Here is a 22711-nt window from a genome sequence, read left to right as displayed (position 1 = left end):
CACATTGTTGCAAATGGCAAGATTTCATTATTTTTGATGGTTGAGTAAAATTCTGGTATATATATGTATATACCACATATTCTTTTTTTATACAATTAAAAGAATTTTTTTTATAAATATATAATTTATTATTAGCCCCAGGGGTACAGGTCTGTGAATCTCCAGGTTTACACACTTTACAGCACTCCTGGTAGCACATACCATCTCCAATGTCCATAACCCCACCACCTTCTCCCTAGTCCCCTCACCCCAGCAACCCCCAGTTTGTTTTGTGAGATTGAGAGTCTCTTATGGTTTGTCTCCCTCCCAATCCCATCTTTTCATTCATTTATTCCTTTTCTACTCCCCAAGCCCCTCACGTTGCTTCTCCACTTCCTCATATCAGGGAGATCATATGATAGTTGTCTTTCTCCGATTGCCTTATTTTGCTAAGCGTAATACCTTCTAGTTCCATCCATGTCGTTGCAAATGGCAAGATTTCATTTCTTTTTTTTTTTTAATATTTTATTTTTTATAAACATATATTTTTATCCCCAGGGGTACAGGTCTGTGAATCACCAGGTTTACACACTTCACAGCACTCACCAAAGCACATACCCTCCCCAATGTCCATAATCCCACCCCCTTCTCCCAAACCCCCTCCCCCCAGCAACCCTCAGTTTGTTTTGTGAGATTAAGAGTCACTTATGGTTTGTCTCCCTCCCAATCCCATCTTGTTTCATTGATTCTTCTCCTACCCACTTAAGCCCCCATGTTGCATCACCACTTCCTCATATCAGGGAGATCATATGATAGTTGTCTTTCTCCGCTTGACTTATTTCGCTAAGCATGATACGCTCTAGCTCCATCCATGTTGTCGCAAATGGCAAGATTTCATTTCTTTTGATGCCTGCATAGTATTCCATTGTGTATATACCACATCTTCTTTATCCATTCATCTGTTGATAGATATCTAGATTCTTTCCATAGTTTGGCTATGGTGGGCATTGCTGCTATAAACATTCGGGTGCACGTGCCCCTTTAGATCACTACGTTTGTATCTTTAGGATGAATACCCAGTAGTGCAATTGCTGGGTCATTGGTAGACCACATATTCTTTATCCATTCATCTGTCAATGGACATCTGGGCTCTTTCCATATTTTGGTTATTGTGGACAACGCTGCTATTAACATTGGGGTGCAGGTGCCACTTCAAATCACTATGTTTTTATCCTTTGGATAAATACCTAATAGTGCAATTGCTGGCTCATAGGGTAGCCCTATTTTTAACTTTTTGAGGAGCTTTCTTTCTGTTTTCCAAAGTGGCTGTACAAGCTTGCATTCCCACCAACAGTGTAAGAAAGATCCTCTTTCTCCACATCCTTGTCAACATCTGTTTTTTCCCAAGTTGTTAATTTTAGCAGTTAGTTCTGACTGGTGTGAAGTGATATCTCATTGTGGTTTTGATTTGTATTTCCCTGATGCCAAGCGATGTTAAGCATTGTTTCATGTGTCTGTTGGCCATTTGCATGTCTTTTTGGAGGAATGTCTGTTCATGTCTTCTGCCCATTTCTTTTTTTTTTAATATTTTATTTATTTATTTGACAGAGAGAAAGAGATCACAAGTAGGCAGAGAGGTAGGCAGAGAAAGAAGGAGGAAGCAGGCTCCCTGCTGAACAGAGAGCCTGATTTGGGGCTCACTCCCAGGACCCTGAGACCATGGCCTGATCTGAAGGCAGAGGTTTTAACCCACTGAGCCACCCAGGCGCCCCTTTCTGCCCTTTTCTTGACTGGATTATCTGGGTGTTGAGTTTGATAAATTATTTATAAATTTTGGATATTAGCCCTTCATCTGATAAGACATTTACAAATATCTTCTCCCATTCTATAGATTGTCTTTTAGTTTTGTGGACTGTTTCCTTTGCTGTTGAAAGTTTTTCATCTTGATAAAGTCCCAATAGTTCGTTTTTGCTTTTGTTTCCCTTGTCTTTGGAGATATGTCTAGCAATAAGTTACTGCTTCCAAGGTCACAGAGGTTGCTGCCTCTGTTCTCTGGGATTTTGATGGATTCCTTTCTCACATTAGGTCTTTCATCAATTTTGAATTTATTTTTGTGTATGGTGTGAGAAAGCAGTGAAGATGGTGGTTTGAACAATAGAAGTGTGGATGGAAAGAGGAGGTAGATTTGGGATCTATTTGGGTGATAAGGTTGTCTCTTAACTTAAGTTTGAAATTGAGTTTCCTTTGTGAACTGCGCAGAAGAAAAAACAATTTCTGGGAAAATAGCATAGATATTGTGATAAATACAAAAATAAATAAAGAGGCTTAGAGTGAGTGGCACTTGCAAAGAAAAAATATCAAAAATTTTTTGTAGTCAATATTCAATCACTGATTATATTTTCCTTTACAGCATCCAGCTTACAAACACCAATTCCTTCCTCCTCATCTCAGTGTATGTATGGAACTTCCAATCAGTATCCAGCTCAAGAGACCCTGGACTCCCATGGAACGAATGGTAGAGAAATGGTGTCCTCTTTACCACCCATCAATACTGTGTTCATGGGAACAGCAGCCGGAGGCACTTAAATCAATAATGTTGGGTGGGGAATGAAACCAAAAGTCTCTACTGCTCAAATATTACTCACTCAGATTGCCATCATAGTAAAGAAAATGGAGTATACAGTGACAGGACATTGTTTTTCAAGTCACTGATACAAAACTATGGAGAACTCCTTAATGAGTGGATATATTTGCAGACTTTGCCTTGCACACAAATGGTTTAAAATGTGATCTCATTATTAATTATAGTTTCAAACATTATCATTGGAACTAGTGGGGCTTTGAAGATGCAAACATTTCAGCTATGAAGATTTAATATTTTTCTTCCTAATTTATTGAAAATCTATGTGCTCCTTCATCTTTGGTCTATAAAGGGAAAATATTTAATGCCTTAAAATAAATTTAATTTATTAGGGTCTCAGAATCACTGTTTACTATCCCTTATTTGACCAAAAGTCAAATGTGTATGCTCTACCTCCTATGGAAATGTTTACAGGGTCAAGACTTAATTAAGTTCATTCTAGACCAAAGTTGCTTGACTTTCAATCCTGGGCATTAGAGTGATGATTTCTGTTACATAGCGATATGTCAATTCTATGTAACTGAATGGAGATTATAAATGCTTTCCCTCTTTACTTAAGAGAGATAAGAAGAAATGAAAGAAATAAAGTATGAAAATATTTTTAAAGCCTTGATCTCTCTCAGAGCTGTTACTGTTTCTGAAGAATGCTTGGGATTTGCTGGCAAAGCTCCTTTGGCTATTAAATTTAAGACTACAGCTGGTTGGTCAAAACATCAGAATTCAAGAATATTTACAAATCATATCCATGCATATAAATATAAGGAAATTGTGGAAGATAGACTATTTGAACTTCTACAGATTTGGAAGCAGTCTTTCATCAAATACTTGGCTTAGAAACTGAGAGTGAAGGAGTGTTCAGGGATCATTTGAATACAAAGGGAAATTTAGAAGTGAGGAATTCATTCCACATGAGTTAATAGAATTTGATACACCATCTCTCTAGCTCTATTTCTTTCTCTTTACTATGTGTCTTAGCTGAGAAGTCTGTTGTAAGAGCATGGCCTGTAACGGCAAACCTCCGTTAACTTCACAGCCTTTTCCTATACTCGCACGACAGGCCTTAGATTATTTGTGTCAGGGACTGGGTTATACTGTGATCTCTGGATACATTTTTAAAGGATTTGTAAGCCCCAAATACCCATTATACATCATGATGTAATTTGGTGAAGACAAACTGTGGAATTGTTTTCAGCAAGCAATAAACAATGAATTGTGGACTTGCCGGAGTGTTGCTGCCCTTTGCTCAGTAGCGTGCTTAGTAGCGTGTAGTTTATGAGCTAATTAATTGAGCAGAAAAATTTTGCAACAGTAACAAATCATGAGAAATAGCCATAAATGTTCTATTATTTGCTGTAGTAAAATCGTTAGAGTACAAAAGGGAGTGAAATGAATAAGGGCTTGGACTGAAGGAAAGAACAAAACAGCTTTAAAGAAATGTTTGGACAGAAGTCTTGAAAATTAAGAACAAAATTTCCATTGTATAGTAATTAAATATGTATTCAGCATCTGTTTTGTGGAGACACACTGGAAAATGCAAGTTGAAAACGATGAAAATTAAAATACAAAGACAGTAAAACAAAAAAAAAACCAAATAACCTCCGCCAATACCTTTACTAAATTCTGATGTAATGATGAGGGCTGAGATGATAGGAAATGGAAACTCACAGAAGATTTTTGAGTAAAAAGCAGTATGGGGGAAGCGATGTTTGAGAAACTGCCAGCCACAGCTGGAAAAGGAAGTAGACCAGACAGAAGTGGAACTAGCCCAATTGCTAATTTGGAGGCTGTTTCTCTCATCCAGATGTCCCACTGAGAAGCGCTGAGACTACATGGAAGCTAGTGACAGGAGCGGGAGAAAAGGCCAAGCATCATTCCGAAGAGGCATGAACATCATTTAGTACAATCAAAGGACTGGCGACTGACTAGATAGAAGGGATTAAAAAGAAGTATGTTAGTAGTGGCTCTAAAGTTTTCCTTAACCCTATTTGCAGAGCATTACAGTGTAAATAGCTGACTGTAGATTGATAGCCCCTTTGTAGATGGTGAAAAATGATCTGGAGCAGAGAGAGTGCAGAAGACAAGTGAACATTGTCTCTGGGCTTCATGTGCTCCTGGCTGATGATAAGGTACTAAATTTTGACATCAAGAAGACTAACTTGCTATTTTCCCCATGAGGTGGTACTTGAGTTTATCTCTATTAGATGTATAATAATTTTCTCAGAGTGGGCACTATTGGCTTTAGGCAGAACAGTTCTCTATTTTACAGGCCTATCCTGCAGACTGGACAAGGCTGAGTATCTCCATCCCTCAAACACTAAATACCAAAGCAGTCTCCTCACCCAGCCTTGTGACCACTAACAACATCTTCCATATTTCCAAATGCTGCTGGAGAAGCAGTACCAGTCATGCATGAATTAGAAGAATTTGAGAATTGTTTCTTTCATGAATCGAAAGCTTGGATGCTCAAGGCATTGTCTGCTACTCTTTAGGTTAATTTTAATGTAGTTAAAGAATCTTGCCTAGCTTTTTAGTGTTTCTGTTTTTTTTTTTTTTTAAAGATTTTTATTTATTTATTTGACAGACAGAGATCACAAGTAGGCAGAGAGGCAGACAGAGAGAGGAAGGGAAGCGGGCTCATTGCTGAGCAGAGACCCTCACGTGGGACTCAATCCCAGGATCCTGGGATCATGACCTGAGCCAAAGGCAGAGGCCTCAACCCACTGAGCCACCCAGGCTTCCCATTGTTTCTGTTTTTAAAAGTAAATATAGGGAACAAACTGAGGGTTGCTGGAAGGAGGTGGTTAAATGGGCAATGGGTATTAAGGAGGGCACTGGTTACGATGAGCACTGGGTGCTGTATGTAAGTGATGAGTTACTAAGTTTTACACTTGAAACTAAAGTTGCACTATGTATTAACTAACTGGATTTTTTTTAAACTAACTGGAATTTAAATAAAAACTAAAATAACTATCAAAAAAAAAGTAAATAAATGATTCTTCAATTAATTTTTAGAAGCTGTGGAGTATCAATTATAAAGAAGTGACCTGTGCAAGCTCATGCTTATGGGAAGTCCAAAATTAAGGTTGGAAATAAAAAAGTTAAAGGTTTATAAATTCAATTCTCAGGGTACTACCTTTCAAATATTATGTTATAGCAGTTATAATAGAAATTTCATAATGAAAAATGAATGTTTCAAATAATTCAGTGGATTCTTAATACAATTTAGGCACCAAGAGCCTATTTTATAATAGCTTGAAGAAAAATGAAAACCCAGGTATATTGTTACTATAGAATTAAAGGTCAGGAGCAATCTGGTTTATGTTCCTCTCTCTAGGTAGTACTATACTCGTACAAGTTAGAGCTCTCCTCAGTTATATGTTTCCAAGTATGGTTTCAGCTTAGAAATGAGTTTTTAAAAAATTAAGCTAAATTCCAGTTACAGTTGTGACCTAAAACCTTTCTCTTTGTTTCTGCTTTGAAAGAGAAAATTCCATGAGACCCTCAAGGTTGTCCAGATCAAGAGTCCATTTTGCAAATGGGAAGGGGAATACTTTTATTACCGTGATGTCTAAAGAGAGCAGGTGCACTGGCATTTAGTGTCAGGACCCAGGATGTGAGTATCCTGTAATGTGTGGAACCGATTTGCACAATGAAGAACTGTCCCACTTCAAAAAAACAAGAGCATTGTAGGTAGACCAGTAGGCTGTGAGAAAAGGTTCCCCAAACTTTGCCCTGCAGTGGTGTTCTATATTAAATGGTATCTACCTAACCCAATCATAAGATTTCTCCAGGAACTGTGACTACGAACCTCATGCACACAGCCTAGAGAAGCAAACAAGCAGTAGAATATGACTAGAAGCAGGAAGAAAGAGAGAGAAGGAGAGCTAGAGAGAAGCCAGGTTGTGAGGGGGTCCAGCAGGCAGCAATGGGTAGGTCTCTCTAACAGGACACTGATACGACAAGTACCCAGAGCTAGATCTCTAGAACACCAGAGCTGACAACTGTGCCATCCTGAGTAGTGAGACACAATGCCCATTTGTCTGTCCTCTGTCCTTCCAGATTTATCCTTGGAGCCCTTAGTGATAGGATCTCCATTTAACCATTCAGTGTACACCTGCTCTGCCTACGCCACCAGTCCACAGCACTATGGGTTTCCTCTTTTTCAGAAAAACTTGATAAATAGTAAATTAGAGGCTCACTGGTGATATTTTTCAACCACTGAATTTATGCTCATACAAATGCAGTCCACAAAAACAAGACAAAAAATACTGCCAATTCTTGAAAGTGAGCTCCAATGGTGTATTCTCCCCCACTCACACATCCACACCCCCCCCCAATAAAAAAGAAAGAAAAGAAGAAGAAAAGAAAGAAATAAGGGAAAACCCTTTGAAATAAATGAATTCTGAAATCCAAATCAAAGTTTCAACTTTTCAAAAAAAAAAGCAGGAGACAAATGAGTGTGATATTGGAACTCCCTAAAAAGGGATATTATAGGCACTCATATTTCTTTATAACAAGGAGAAAAATTAATTGTTATACAAGTCTCCCATTAACAGCTCTGAACTATTCTGAGGCCTGAAGTAGGAAACTGGTCATACTATATTTTGAAGGCAGATTTATAATCGCAGGTGAGTTATAGAAATTTAAACATAAACCTTCCAGAAGAGTAAACAATAGTGATTATGGCATACGGCACATTTTGTACTTTGAGAAAGATAAGAAATGATGAGTTTATATAAAATGTTATTGTACTATCTCATTCAATTATTGAATTCTAAATTAAATGCTCAGGTTTGTAAATGGCAGAGAACACAACTTGTCTGTTCCAAAAGCACACCAATTAAATGAAAAGAAAATAAATTTCAGTTACTCTTGATTATAGGTGTTAACAATGGCTGGGAAAGATTGGTAGCTGCAATGAGTAATTTATTCATTAATTTTGAGATATTTCATTACAAAATAAGGTCCTGTCTCTGCTCTGACTGGTAAAAGGGCTTTCAATTTTCCAATATCAAAATCTGATAAATAGTGCTAATTTTTATTGATCTTGGGCATATAATATTATGGTAGAAATGTTTCTCATAAAAATAGTCTAGTGCTGTGAAGTGTGTAAACCTGGTGATTCACAGACCTGTACCCCTGGGGATAAAAATATATGTTTATAAAAAATAAAAAATTATAAAAAAATAGTCTATTTCCAGAATGAGCAAATTAATATATTTGGGGTTTTTTTCCTTTTTTTGTAGAATTTAATCCAGTTGGGGAGATCCCTGATTTTTTCCCTCAAATTCTTTTCTAATGTCTATAATTTAAGTCATATTCATGCAGGTGTTTATGGGGATAAAAGTGACCACTCATCCGTTTGACTATTTTATTTGTCATATCTAGAAATTCTGTCATAACTAGAAGGTTCTAGTTCTCTCTGTTCACTCAATAGCACAGGAAGCTTCGGACATACATACAAATATAGAATACTTCTAGATTCCTATTCCTATTAAGAACTTTGTCTCATTATTTATAAATATTTAATTTAATGTCAAGACTTAAAATTTATTTATAGCTTGAATATTTTAATGAAATGTCTCCGTCACTTCTTAGGCTTGGCCAAGTTTTGTCAGGGAGTTAATATGTTGAAGGTTCCAAGAGATACTCAGTATTATACCACATTTTAACAAACAACAAGTATGCTCACACTGTTAACAAGGACAAGGTCCCTCCCTTACACTTTATGAGGTAAGGCAGACATTAAGCTATGCATTTACACAACTGGTTACAACCAAGAAACAATTTATTGACATTGTGAAAAGAAGTAAAGCCTGCTCAGAGAAATAATGAGAGCTGAGCCCATGAACATATTTTCAGGGCAGGGATGGGGTGGGAATAGCTGGTCAGAGAAATTTTTTGCAAGAAGTGACATATTGAGACTGGAATGGTAAGTGGGAAGCCGGTGATGCTGGGGAGGAGGTAGTGGAGGGGGAAGTGTTGAGCAGGCAGGATGAGTATTCAGGACAGGAACGCAACCTATAAAGAACCTATGAGGGGAAGTAAAAGATGAAAAGATGTGGCAGAGGACACCTGGGTGGCTCAGTCTGTTAAGTGCCTGCCTTCAGCTCAGGTCAGGACCCTGTGGTCCTGGGATCGAGTTCTCTGTGGGGCTTCTCGCTCAGCGGGCTACCTACTTCTCCCTCTCCCTCTCTTCCCCTGTTTTTGCTCTCTTGCTCACTCTCTTCCTATCACAAGTAAATAAATAAAGCCTTAAAAGAGAGAGAGAGATGTAGCAGTCCCCAGAGAGTTTGGAAGAGCATCCTGAATAAATCTAGAGGGATACTCCCTAGGCCTTCAGATTTTAATGATCATAATGACTTATTGATGAAGCATAAGAAATACGACTGTGAATATATATAAAAGTATATTAGACAAGGCTGGTAAGAATGTCAAGATGAGATTTTTATGAATTCTGAAATGCTAAAATATTTTCAATGAACACCACTGTTTTCCTAGAACCTACTACTAAAAATAGCCTTTAAGCTCCTTTTATGTGTTCTGTGACAACACATAATTAAGGAAATCAATATCATCATTTTATTTTTTTATTGAGATATAATTGACATGTAACATGATATTAGTGTTAGGTGTTGCTTTTCTTCATGAAGGTCTTAATTTGGTTCTCTTTTCAAAAATGAGTATTTCAGCCAATAAAATTAGGTTTAATAGAATTCTCTATTTGTTTTCCACAAATTCAACCCCAGACTTCCTCCCTTGAAAAATGTATTTAAATACCAGGTAAGAAAAAAAAATATTTTCTTGCTTTTAAATGGCATTTTCTATATTGCCCACGTGATTAATTTTGACCCTAAAGTTTAAGGGAACTAAAGGTGAAAAGCAGGTCAAAACCAAAATTTCTCAGTGTGATGTGGTGACTTTACCTCTTAAAATAGATGTCATAGAGTCTTTAAGTGAGAATTGGATGAGGAACACGTTTACAAAAGTGAAAAATTAACTACTCAATATGATACCTGCTCTAAAGTAAAGAGAAACCATTGTTTTTATTAGTTAAAAACAAGGGTGGTGTTCTTACCAATCGATAGAATGAGGGTCATGGTTTACAGCCTTCAAGCATCTTTAAACACACGGAGGCAAATATGAGCTTCGTAGGCAGTTTGTTAATCAAGATTTGCCATTTAGCTTTGTGTGCTTTAGCTTATTAATGCTTTACGCATGATCCCTGTGGAAAATAAAATTGTTCCCATTTTTTATATTGCAAAATGGCAAGATTTCTCGTCTTTGAATTTTTGGTTATATATTTGTACTATTTGCCATCCCCTCTCCCCATACATTATTGTTTTTCACTTATTACTCATTGTCCAGATACTTCTACAATTTATGATATTCATTTCAACACTCTGCTACCCAAAGAAACGTCATCTAACTGACACTTTCTAACAAGTGTGCCTGAAGATGGTACCAGATGTATTTTCACAGGAAGCTGAGTTTTTAGTTGCCTGAGGGAGGGGTTGGGGCATTTGGACGACACACTGACAAAGTAAACCCTCTGAAAGTGGGACGCCTGAGTGGCTGAAGCATCTGCCTTCAGCTCAGGTCATGATACCAGGGTCCTGGGTTGGAGCCCCACATTGGGCTCCCTGCTGAGGGAGCCTGCTTCTCCCTCTACCTGCAGCTGTCTTGCATGCTATCTCTCTTTCTTAACAAATAACTTAATAAAATAAAAAAAAAATAACAAATAACTTAATAAAATAAAATATAAAACTTTGAAAAAGGAAAAGGGGGCGCCTGGGTGGCTCAGTGGGTTAAAGCCTCTGCCTTCAGCTCAGGTCATGATCCCAGGGTCCTGGGATCAAGCCCCGCATCAGGCTCTCTGCTTAGCAGGGAGCCTGCTTCCCCCTCTCACTCTCTGCCTGCCTCTCTGCCTGCTTGTGATCTCTGTCAAATAAATTTGAAAAAAAAAAAAAAAAAAGGAAAAGAAACCCCTCTGAGAGTTCATTAATCCTTTGATGAAAGATAGCCTTTTGGCATATTAGCAGTTCTCTCAAATAATTCTCCCCAGGGAATATAAGGGAAGAATGGACAAGTGAACTGGGGAAACCAGGGAGAATAGCTTGACTTTATCACAGACTTCAATGCTAAGTGGCTTGTATGGCTTTTCCTGGGGTTCCCTGTATTTAAAAAGATAAGACCATTAAAGATTGAGATAAGGGTGCAGTAAGGACTAAGAAGTATCCTAGTCTTGAGTTCTAGGAAAGACACTGCCCCAAGAACCACCTATTTGCCTTACACAGCAGAGCTGAACTGGTTTTTCAAATTTTTATTAAAACATGAAGACAGGATTAACACAAGCTATGATTTTAAAATAGAGACAAATTGTGGAGAAGCACAGAAAATGCTTTCTATGGAGCAGACAAATCTGTGCTTGAGACCACACTAGTTATGTGACAAATATCTTTCCTGAGCCTCATTTTCCTCATCTGTAAAATGGGTTTAATAATATTATCTATCACAAAATGTTTTTGTGAGGGCTAACTGAGCTACTGCTTATAAAATACTTGGCAAGATAGTTTCTGTCATATGGCACAGGCTAAACAAATAGTAACTGTTCTTAGTTATCATTATTCTTCAAATCCCAGTGGAATCGGTAATGTTACTGAATGCAATGCCAACTGTTCTTGTATGCCCTTATTTGTAATGTAGACTGCTATATTGCTAAATTCGTGTATCAAGATAACCTAAGCTGGTGTAATTAAATAAGAATCTATTATGGAACAGTAAAGGAAAAAAGCAAAATGTAGTAAATCATTAACTATCCCAATATGGTTATATAGAAGTGACTCTCACAGGATACAATATGGTCTGATTGTTTAGATATGAAAACATTATTACAAGCAATATTTAAAAATAATTTGTGTCTATACATATTTTACCAGTTTCAAAAGAGGTAAATTTTTCTTTGATTAATCAGTAATTCTGGGAGTGAGCTGTCAATGTTTATTTCAGTCTGATTTGTTTTCACAGGATTGTAATAAACAGCTATAAAAATATATTTTGGGGCACCTGGTGGCTCAGTCAGTTGAGCATCTGACTGGCTCAGGTCATGATCTCAGGGTCCTGGGGACAAGCCCCTAACCGAGCCCCCTGTCGGGCTCCATGCTCAGGCTCTGCTGTACAGCAGGGAGTCCACTTGTCCCTCTGCCCCTCCTCCCACTCGTGTTCTCTCTCTCTCACTCTCTCTCTCAAATAAATAAAATCTTTTAAAATATATGAGATTTTTTCTGTGAAAATTTATATTAGGAAGAAAATACTTTTCATTGATTAATTTTTATTCCCCCTTAAAAGTCAATTAAATTAGTATTTCAAAAAATATACATGGTTACAATTATAATAAAAAATTGTTAAGTGTTGGACATTTCTAATGTCTTCATAACTGCAAGGCTGGGGACAAGGTGTTTTCTGTTCTCTTTATTATTGCTATCAGGAAAGCCTTTAGCTTAACCAAAAGCACTCTCCCAAGCCACTAAGCTGAACAGTCGATTACTGGGCGTCTCCTCCAAGATGCTCTGCAGGAACCCAAGGCTCAGCACGCTCAGAGTGGGAGCCATTCGCTTCATTCTCAGATTGTGTTCTCCCCCTGTTTTCCCTCTTGTCATTATAGTGCTCTGGAAGCCAGAAATCAGGAAGTTATCTTCACCTTTTCCTCCTTGCCCCCTTTTCTGGTCCCTTTGTTCCTTCTGATTATCTTTCTGAGTTCTCATCCTCCTTGTACTCATGGACAATGTCCCAAAGCAAACTCTCATCTCTTATTGGGATGCTGGTATTAGCCCAACTCAGTCCATTTCTCCATCACTTCCAGACGGATCTTTCTTAACAGACCATACTGCTCAAGACCATTCTCCAGCTTTTCTTTGATCTCAGAACAAGGCCCAAACTCATTAGCATGGGCCTAGGGCTTTTTCATTCTTCCTGCTTGGACCTAATATTAATCAATATAATGCATATGCTCTTTGGAACTTTGTCTGCAGATGGAAGGTTCATAGGATTTTTAGATGTCTAAAGTAATCACTCTGTATGTACTGGGATTTCCTTTATGTTTTATAGTCAGAGTAGAAAATGTAGCAATGTGAATGATAAATGGTCAATAGAGATAAAATGCTTATAAAAATCAATAGCTTTAATAGCTTTAAAATATTTCAGGACATTGGCATTTGACACAAACAACACCGAAGGCAACCTCATTTAATGGAAAATTTTGGCTCCATCCTCGGTCTTTCTAATGTGTGACAAAATGATATTGAAAGGCTGAGGAAATAGACCTTGATAGACCTCAATGACGTATAGGCAGATAGAGGCTTAACTGAGGCCAAGGTTGAGATTTAAAACAAGTTAATACACAAGAATTCAATAAATAAAATAAACTCTCTTCCTCTTCATCTGCTTCTCCTGTGTTGGGATGATTCCTACTCAACCTCCTGGTATAGATGTTGCATTGTCTGAGAAGGTTCCCTGGAAAGTCCAAGTTAGTGTCTCTCCTATAAACTCCCTTTAGATCCTAGACCTATTTTTTCAGCATGACACATCACATACTATTTTTCTGTCTTTTGGACTTGACTATAAATTCTGGGGTGGCTGAGGTGATTGTTAGGTTTACTGATGTATTTCTCCAATAAACACGTTTGATTAAAATTGCATGGTAAGGAACACTTTTGAATATAGAATGAATAATCACCTTTAGGTCCATTGCTCAAGATGCTGTGTACCAAACAACACAATGAAGCCAGAGCCAGGGTGAATCAACAATCACTGTCATCTCACAAGGGCCTAGACCTGCACAAAGTAGAAACACTGACCAAGACTGGGCTTGCCCTGGTATAGTCACCAATCTGAAACATGACTTGGAAAGGAGAGTCGTGCTATTATTTTTGTGTTTAGATTTGATTTTATTTTGAATCGTAATGCTGAAATATATTCTATTCTAAAACTAAGATCTAATTACTTCTTTTAGTAGTCTAGGCCCTCAGTAAATATTGATTAACTCACCGATTGGTTGATTGGTTGCCTGGAAAATGCCTTTGTAAGTCATGGTTCCACATACACATTCTAAATAAATGTTTGCACTTTTGCTTAACAAGACAGAAGGTAGGGTGTTAACAACATTATTTGCAACAGAGAAAAAAATTAGAATGAACTTAGATGACCATCAATAGATGGATAAGAAAAAAAAATTCATGCAACGTAATACTATACTTAGGCAAAATTAATGAATTAAATCTACACATATTAACAAGAATAAGTCATTACATAATCATGTTGAGTGGAAAAAGCAAGTTTGAGAAAATAGGTAAGATCCAAGATTTATATAAATTAAGAAAACATAAAGTATTACTTGTTTATGGAAATACATATGTGGTAGAAATATAAATATGTTGTTGGGAGGTGTGTATGGTTAATCCTTGAACAACACAGGTTTGAACTACCTAGGTCACTTATGTGCAGACTTTTTTCTATAAATACAGCATGGTATTATATATGTATTTCTCTTCCTTATGATTTTCTTAATATTTCCTACTCTCCAGTTCACTTTATTGTAAGAATATGGTATCTAATACATATACAAAATAGTATTAAAATGACTGTTTATGTTCTCAGTAAGGTCAACAGTATGCTCCTAAATAGTAGGCCGGTTAAGTTTGGAGGAAGTCAAACCTGGCGATTCACAGACCTGTACCCCTGGGGATAAAAATATATGTTTATAAAAAATAAAAAATTAAAAAAAAATCTCATAATTATTTCTTAAATTACAATGGGGAAAAGTGAACCCTAAATTGGGAGAACCTATTCGGCTTAAAAAATTACAATTTTAGGGTGCTTGGGAGGCTCAGTTGGTTAAGCATCAGCCTTTGATTCAGGTCATGATCCCGGGTCCTGGGATAGAGTCCCACATTGGGCTCCCTCCTCAGCAGGGAGTTTGCTTCTCCTTCTGACCCAACCCCCCATGCGTGCGCTCTCTCTCTAATAAGTAAATAAATAAAATCTTAATTTAAAAAGATAAAAAAAAATTAGAGTGTTACCCATAGATTTTAGTTCAGCAATGCAGCAGCGAGTGATATAAACTGTATATTTTTGGCAGTTTAAGTCTCATTGGCCAGTGTTCCTAACTCTGGGGAGGCAGTTAGGTAGTAATAAATGGTTTTGTTAGGTAAGATGGGGAGCAGGTTTTTCCCTTGCAGAGATTTAAATATTTTTCTAATTCCTAAAGCAAAAGATGTTCAGAAATGCAAAATAACAGGAAAAATTCACATATAAACTCAATCTTACAAATAGAATCTATAAATGCTATTTTTATACACGTACACATGCCTCTATGCATATACAACCCAAGAGCATCTCTCTGTGCACACTTGGTTTACACTTAGTAGTAGATGATGAACGTTTTTTCTGTCCTTTAGTTTCCTTTACCAGAAGATTCTTAGTAGCTGTTAGAATTTCCTCAGATGGATATATTATAATTTGCTTAACCAATTTTCTACAGATGAAATTTAGACCAAAAAAAAAAAATCTAGACTTAAGAAAAGAAAAAGTAATTTTCTGATTCATTGGAAATACTATGGTCTAGAATATTTTCTAATCTAGCATTGTTTTCACTGAATCCCAACATGAAAATGCATACACTTGATTTTTGTTTTAAATGTACGAAGTCATCCATGAACTAAATTTTCCAGGTGCTTTTGGCATGTCTGATGTCCAGGAGACAAAACCTCTGTGACATCTCAGTCAGTTTTTAGCATGTCTGGGAGTTGGCATGCTTAGACTATGAATATATCCCCATAATGATTTTTTACCTGCCTACTTTGGGAATGGGGAAAACGGACGTCACGCTGAAAGTGTTTAAAATAAAATTCTTAGGGAATGACCACATTATTTAAATATTCTTAAGTGGGAATTATTTCCATATTGATACTGGATATGAACATTCAACCTCACTAAAACCTTATGTAATATATTTGTTGAAATAAATTTCTAGGCACAGATGGAGCTGCTCTTGTCCAGGGTGCCATGTCAGCAAACAGAAACTTAGATCACTAAGTGTTTCTGTAAATGCCGCCCTTGACAAATAACGTGGTATAACCTGTCAGCCGATCCCTAAATACCAGGCCGGCTCTGGCCTTTATTGCTTCCTTCCTTGTTCTTTTTTCCTTTATCCTATAAAAGCTTCCTGCTTTCCATCCCATTTTGCAGTTTTCTGAATGGAAACTATCATTTCATGAAGTGTTAAATAAAACTTGTTGGTACTACTGAAATTTTCTTCTCTAATCACTTTTTAAACAAATTCCATTAACATTTATCCTGTAGGTAAAGAGAAACTCTTTTGATTCCTCTAGAATAGACAATCACAAAATAGTCTTGTTGGTCTCATTGTCAAAAAAGACCTTCTGACACATAAATATCCATGTTCGCGTGTCCCTGAGGATATGCCAGTGGTCTAGGTGAGAGATGATGAACGAATTGCCCAATGGAGAACACAAGTAGAGTGAAGTAGGGTAAATCGAGCAACCATGCTGAGTGAAATTCAGGCACTGTGGAGGTCATGATTTGATCCCCTATCAATGTCAATGTCACAATTCATTCTTTCAAGTTCAGTTAATATTGATGAGATTATAAACACATGGCTCCCTCCCTTGAAAGTATTTATCCATGCAAACACACCTCTCAATAGCCTAGCAACTCATCTGCCTTCTGCTTTCAAGGCTAGATGTATCACACATTCCCTTAGATAAAAGGAATTATTTGGACAAATATTCCTCACATCCCCATGAAGGAATAAAATCCAGTTTTCAACCCAAGGTCAGTTCAAACAGTAGCATCGAACAATCAAGGACTTTTCTAAGTTATGTTGAGGAGACCAACTTGCGCTGGGACTGGTTTTTCTGAGGCAGGTCTATGTGCTTGTTCTTCTATTGGAGTACAAATAACTCACAGGACGAAGCCCTGTGTGCTATATAAAAGCTGTGCTTGGAATTCTTTGGGTTTCTACAATCTGTATAATCAGTGAGGAAGATACTACAATATTCCAGGTAAAAGGTGGTTTAGGCCTCAACTCTAGTGATGAATTCAACAGGTTTCAAAACAAGAGAAGACAGATTTGATTAATTGGCCATGGGGGATGGACCTGGTGGACAGTGTGATGAGAAAGAGAAGAGCCAGTCTGTGGTGATGCCAATAAGGGATTAGGAAGTAGGAGCATGTGTGTTTCCGTGAAAGATATATGGGTGAAGGGTCACAAGAAATGTAATCATTTCATGCAAATTAATTCTATTTTTTGAGATATTTTTGAAGTATGCTTGGATGGGCCTGTTTCTATTCTAAAACTTGGGGGGAACAGCAAAGGTTGGAAATTTGTGCTTATTGGTCATTAGGGTAAGGTGTTAATTAAAACTGTAAGTGACAAACTTACTGCCCAGGGAGAATCATAGGTAGGCAGAACAGTGGGCCAAGAGAAGATCCCTGAGAAAAGTCTTGTGTTTAAAGAGAAGATACTGAGAACGTTCATGAAGGAGACTGATGGTCAGAGCTGGGAGTAGAGAAAGGGGAAAGCTGTGACCTGAGGTCAAGAAAGTGGGAGAATTTCAAGAATATGTGATGGTCAGCAGGGACAAATGTAGTATAGGTGCTCCATAAGAAAAGGGTTGGAAAATATCTATTGGGTTTGGAAAGGTAGAAATCGGTGGGCTGTTTGAGGACAGTTCTAGTGGAGGATTCTGAGCAAAAGTCAGCTTGTATAGATTTGGACTGAGTTGTAAGTGGGAAGTGAGAAAAGGAAGATAGTGAGTATGGAACATTCTTTAAAATTTCCTATAGAGTTAGAAGAGGGCTGTTTGTTTTTCTTCTTTCTGAGTGGGAAAAGTTTAAGCAAGCATATGGATTACAGGGAAGTAACTGGCATAGTAGAAGTCATTGAAGTTATAGGAGAGGTGGAGGTTTTAAGGAGTGACATAGTGGAAGAGATGTTGTCATCCGGGCTTAGCTGCATCACTTGGATGCATTAATTGTTATATGTCTTCTCACTATTCACATACTGTTCCTTATCTCTTTACACACATTGTCAGTACCTGCAACAGGACCCATCCGTTTGTAAGTCTTGTTTTTCCAAGCTCTCCTACAAAATCCTGGCAGAAGAAAAATGGGACGGACCTGGTGATTGGTGAGTGAAAGCAGAATCTAGCCAGAAAGACTTCTCTACTCAACTCCGTTCTTCTTTCTTAATTTCTACATCAGTAATAAAATGACCACATGATCTGGTTTCCCTCATCCAAAAGACAAGATCAATTATCAAAGCTATACACCCACAAAGCTTAATGATGAGGTGGAGATTTCTGCAAAATCCAAATTAATGGGCACATCTCACAGGATTCTCTGACTTCTTGAATTGAATTAGTGTAGGTTTTAAGCCAATGCATTATACACACATGTATGGAGAACACACAAAGATATATTATTCTCTTTGTCCCTAAGTGGAGTAGGAAGTTCTGATATAGGAATAAAATGCCATAGACATATTTAGGCTAATCTAGAGGTGGATATTAAACTTCCAGCTTTTTATAAAGCACACAGTAGATATCCTTATGCCATTCCTGACCCCCAACTCAGCCCTCAGACTCACTCTTCCATCTCCATGTGTGACCTGGAGGACAGAGTAAGGGTTAGAAGTGCAGTGAAAGTGTCCTTCTGTGCTTGTAATATGGCTGTTCTTTTAACCTGGAAATTTAATGCTTTGTCTTTTTGATTTCATGAATGCGTATAAAATTCAGAATAGTCATAATGTGAAAATAGTAACATCAAAACAGTCTTTTAGGATAACATGTGACTTTTCTTGGTGTCTTTGTCATATCTTCTTCTCATTCCTAATCATCTCACTTTCCAACAATGACCCTCTCCTGTTTGTGTTTCCCTATCTTTCCCTTCTGAAGCTCATAGCTGTCAAGACAATTCTTTGTTCACTGCCCTCATCCCACAGCCAACTATCAATTCCTTCCACTAGCAGTTCTAGAAGCCTCTTCTGAAGTAATTGGTATGTCAATCAACAAATCTTTTTTTTCTCTTTTCCCTTTATTTTTAGAAATTTTAAAATTATTTTTATTAACATATAATGTATTATTTGTGCCAGGGGTACAGGTCTGTGAATCATCAGGCTTACACATTTCACAGCACTCTCCATAGCCCATACCCTCCCCAGTGTCCATCACCCTGCTGCCCCAACCCTACCTCAACAAATCTTTTTGAGCACCAAGCACTCTGGCGCTGAGGTGTAACATGAGTTCTCCAGAACCAATGGCGATAACCAAGGATACTTCATTTTATTTTCTGATGCTTGTCTGCATGGAGAGCAGCACTAGTAATTAAAATCTGTCTTACACCCCAGAAATAGCATCTAGAACCAGACATGGTCAAGAAAGGAGCTTGTAGCATCAGTATGGCCCAGAAGCCCAGGGGTGTTTAATGAGCTGTTCCATCAGAAACTTGGGAAATCTCACCTATTAACATCATTTGGAATGACTTGTATTTGAAAAATAGTCAGGATTCATAGGAACTCCAAGATACCGTATAAATTTTCCTCAAGTTCTGGAAGAAACATATTAGGGTAGCAAATATTGTGAAAGCCCAGGAATGAATTCCCTTACTTTGTCTTTCTTCACAAACAGAGACCATTTGTTCTGGAAACCATGATTAGCAAATATAGAATTTCTTGTTTTCATGTTTCTTGGTATAATCCTGAGAATTGTGCCCTCTGCCTAAAATCTGAAAAAGAAGAAAAGAGGAATGCAAAGACAAAAATGATGACGCAGGAGAAGAAAATGAAAATAAACAAGCAAACAACAAAAGCAACCCATCTGCGGCTCTTTAGATTCACAGAAAGGAGGAAAGGACACCTTTCCATTCATCCAGTGGCAGCCCTTCCATATGCATATTCAAATGAACTTTAAATATTCATTCTTGTTGTGCTGGGGGAAGGCCTTTATTTCTGTCCATTTTTTCCTCCTTAATGGTGGCACAGATGGACTCACAATTGGAGACCACGTAAAGAGATTCTATTTCACAGGTGAGCTAGGAAAGCTGGCCTACCTTCCTCTGGGCTTGGTTGATTATTACCCTTGATCAAATAAGAAGCCACATGTTCCAGCTGCCCTTATGCCCTGGTTACCACAGTGAGAGAAAGAAAAGGAAGAAAAAAAGAGAAACAGAAAGAAGACTCAAGACAAGATAGATACTCTTATATGAATTTGCATAGCGTCTCTGAGCCCTAGCTCTTCTCATGCGGTCAAATTCTTCACTTTTAAAAAGAACATGAAAATGGGTTGCAGGTGGCTCCCAATAAACCCTGTACTCTTGCTGTCATGGAAATGATAATCTCCTGCAACATATTCAAATTAGAAACATCATCTAATATATGCATAGAAAAAAGAGAAGAAAAGCGTGAGGGGTGAGAAACAAGAATAGGGAAAGAGCCAGAGAACAGTTCCTGCTTTTGACGTCACAGGGATCCCTGGTAGGGTGTGGATTTCCGGGTATCCATGGAGCTACCGCCGCGGTCCGCCCGCTGGCAGTAAGAACGAGAAGTCATGCTTAGAATCCTCCATATTCTTTGAGACTTTGGAAGTGCTAGCATTTAAGGAGGATAATAGGTTCATCGAGCAATATCTTCTTGCTGTCCATTTGAGCTTAACACATTCAGTTGATATTTGGAGCAACATTAGCTATTTCTGAAAGCAAACACTTTACAAAATGAGATGTTCTCCCCCAACCCCAAATGAGTTTTAAAACCTGGTGCTCTTCTGAAACACATGGAAACATGAAAACATTTCCATGTGATAGGGGGTGGGAAAGTGGATAACAAACTAGTTTACATAATATCACACTTTTCTTGAAGACATACATTTTGCAGGAAGGTATAACCATAACAAGAAAATGTTGGGGAGGGAATTTGGCCTCATTTTGTTGCTAATGAATTTCCAGGGTAGAGGAAATTCTAGGAGACCTTCTGTTTCACAATTTCTTACAATTACTAAATTTTGTTCATTACTTTGTAATTAGAAGAAATATAAAACATTTTGTATTGTAATGTATACGCTATCAAGATTTAGGAGTTGGTAATTAAAGGGTAGTTACAGTGGCAATCCCAAACAACGTTGAATATTTTATTAGTGACCTGAGGCCAAAGTGTGTTTTCTTGAGAATTCTGCCTCTGAGCAGCCCTGTTTGAACCTGATGAACCAAATATGTAAATAGAACAACCTTGAATACTTGCCATGTTCTCAAGGAAATTCTTTGCATTATCTCATTGTATTGGCCCCAAGTCAAGGGGAATGATTGGTTGATGACCAATTTGCACAAAATAAATTTTAGAGATATTGTTGCAATTGCCCAAGGCAAGCAAGATGAAAACTGAAATATAGCAGACTATTTGTAGCCTTCCAGCTGAAACCAGAACTAAAACAATAACTGCTTCATTTAGACAAGTAAAAGTTTTTGGAGAATGTGTTTAGTGGAGGTAAATAAATAGGAAGCTTAGAATGTGAGAAGCTCTCAAATGTGAATGACAAGAGGATTGGCTGGAATGATAAGAGTGGGGGAGAAGCATCAAGTCAGCTCTAGAATGATGTCACTCTGAGCATGAGATTGCTTGACTTGAAGATAAGTGTAGCTTTCAATTTTTAAAGGGAAGTGAAACTGAGAAAGGGCTTTGGTTTTACTCATTAACTTTAAAAGATTAAAGACTAATATTTTGGGGGGCACCTTGGTGGCTCGTTGGGTTAAACAAATGCCTTTGGCTCAGGTCATGATCCCAGGGTTCTTGGGTAGAGCTCCATATTTCCATCCCTGCTCAGTGGGGAGTCTGCTTCTCCTTCTCCATCTGCCTGCCACTCCCCCCTGCTTATGCTCTCTCTCTGTCTCTCTGTCAAAGAAATAAATAAAATCTTTTAAAAAATGACTAAGATTTTGAAGTCTAGCATGAACACAATGCCATTTTATCTGACATTCTAGGGCTGATGAGGCAGGGAGGGAATTGAGCAGTGTGCAACATGCTCACCTCAACAGGAGGCTCAAACTCAAAGGTCATTCTTTTGACATCCACAGTCATTTGCTCAATTCTGATAAATTTCAAATTACAGAGAAAAGGGCTTTGCACTTTCGACAACTTGAAGCCTTATATCCTATAATAAAGATTACTTTGAACTAAATTGTTAAAATGACATTCTTCCTTCCATAGTTGTTGACCAAAGTGAAATCAAGATCTCTTTCCAAAATCATGGGGATAGCAAAGGGCAAAATGTATTTTTACTAGTTGTATTCCGCATTAAGTCCCCATCATCTGCTTCTATTACTGTTGCTTACATGCAACAGCTGAAAATGGATGGGTTCTGGGCCCAAGTGGGGCATAAGTGGCTGCCTGTGGGGAATCATCAGTGTTTCTAGCCACTTTTTGAAAATGAATCTCCATGATTTTATAGAATAAACAATTTTTACTTGGTTGCTGCTGCGGAATTTGGTCTGTCTCGGAAAGATTTTGTCATTGGCTTAAATAGATGCCTTCCATTCCACGGCCGCCTCGTTACCCCGACTCCTCGAAACAAGCATATCCCAGATTAAAGAGATAGCTGTCAGTGTATCCACAGCTAGAAGATAGCTTTTCTTTTGCACGGCATTGTCTGTAATCTGCTGTCTCCACGATGAGCATCTGCAACGGGCTTTGTCAAATAGAGTCAGATTGAGATCAAAGCAGTGGACTTTGTAACGGGTTGACTGGCAAGAGGAGAACAACCACGGAAGAACAATCGGGTGGCTGATGCACAGCTGATGGGTTCCCGAGCTTTCTTTCACATCTGGTTTACCTCATTTTATCTGTGCTGATAAGAATAAGAAAAGTATTTGAACTGGACAAAGGTTAATGATAGCATGTTATTAATAATATTCACATAAATGCCTGAAGGAATACTTGTAACTGACCAAGCAGAGCCAGATTAGTTGTTCAGCTGTGATATCTGCTGGACAGTTTTCCCTCCAGAGAGACTTCAAGGTTTTTTCCAT

General features: G+C 37.8%; 1 protein-coding gene across 3 annotated transcripts in view; it reads left to right on the top strand.

Moving 5' to 3' along the window:
• RFX6 (regulatory factor X6) overlaps nucleotides 1-3830 on the top strand; it is a 61371-nt gene extending 57541 nt beyond the window's left edge. For all 3 annotated transcript variants that reach the window (XM_082730409.1, XM_082730408.1, XM_082730410.1), the window contains one exon: nucleotides 2390-3830. In XM_082730409.1, coding sequence (XP_082586535.1) covers nucleotides 2390-2565 — 176 coding nt within the window. In that variant the 3' untranslated portion in view covers nucleotides 2566-3830. The remainder of the gene's footprint in view (nucleotides 1-2389) is intronic.
• Nucleotides 3831-22711: the final 18881 nt, after the last annotated feature.

This window comes from Mustela nivalis (genome assembly GCF_964662115.1).
Source record: "Mustela nivalis genome assembly, chromosome: 5".
NCBI classification, from domain to species: Eukaryota; Metazoa; Chordata; class Mammalia; order Carnivora; family Mustelidae; genus Mustela; species Mustela nivalis.
The sequence above is the reverse complement of the archived record's forward strand: the minus strand, read 5'-3'. Positions and strand labels throughout refer to the sequence as shown.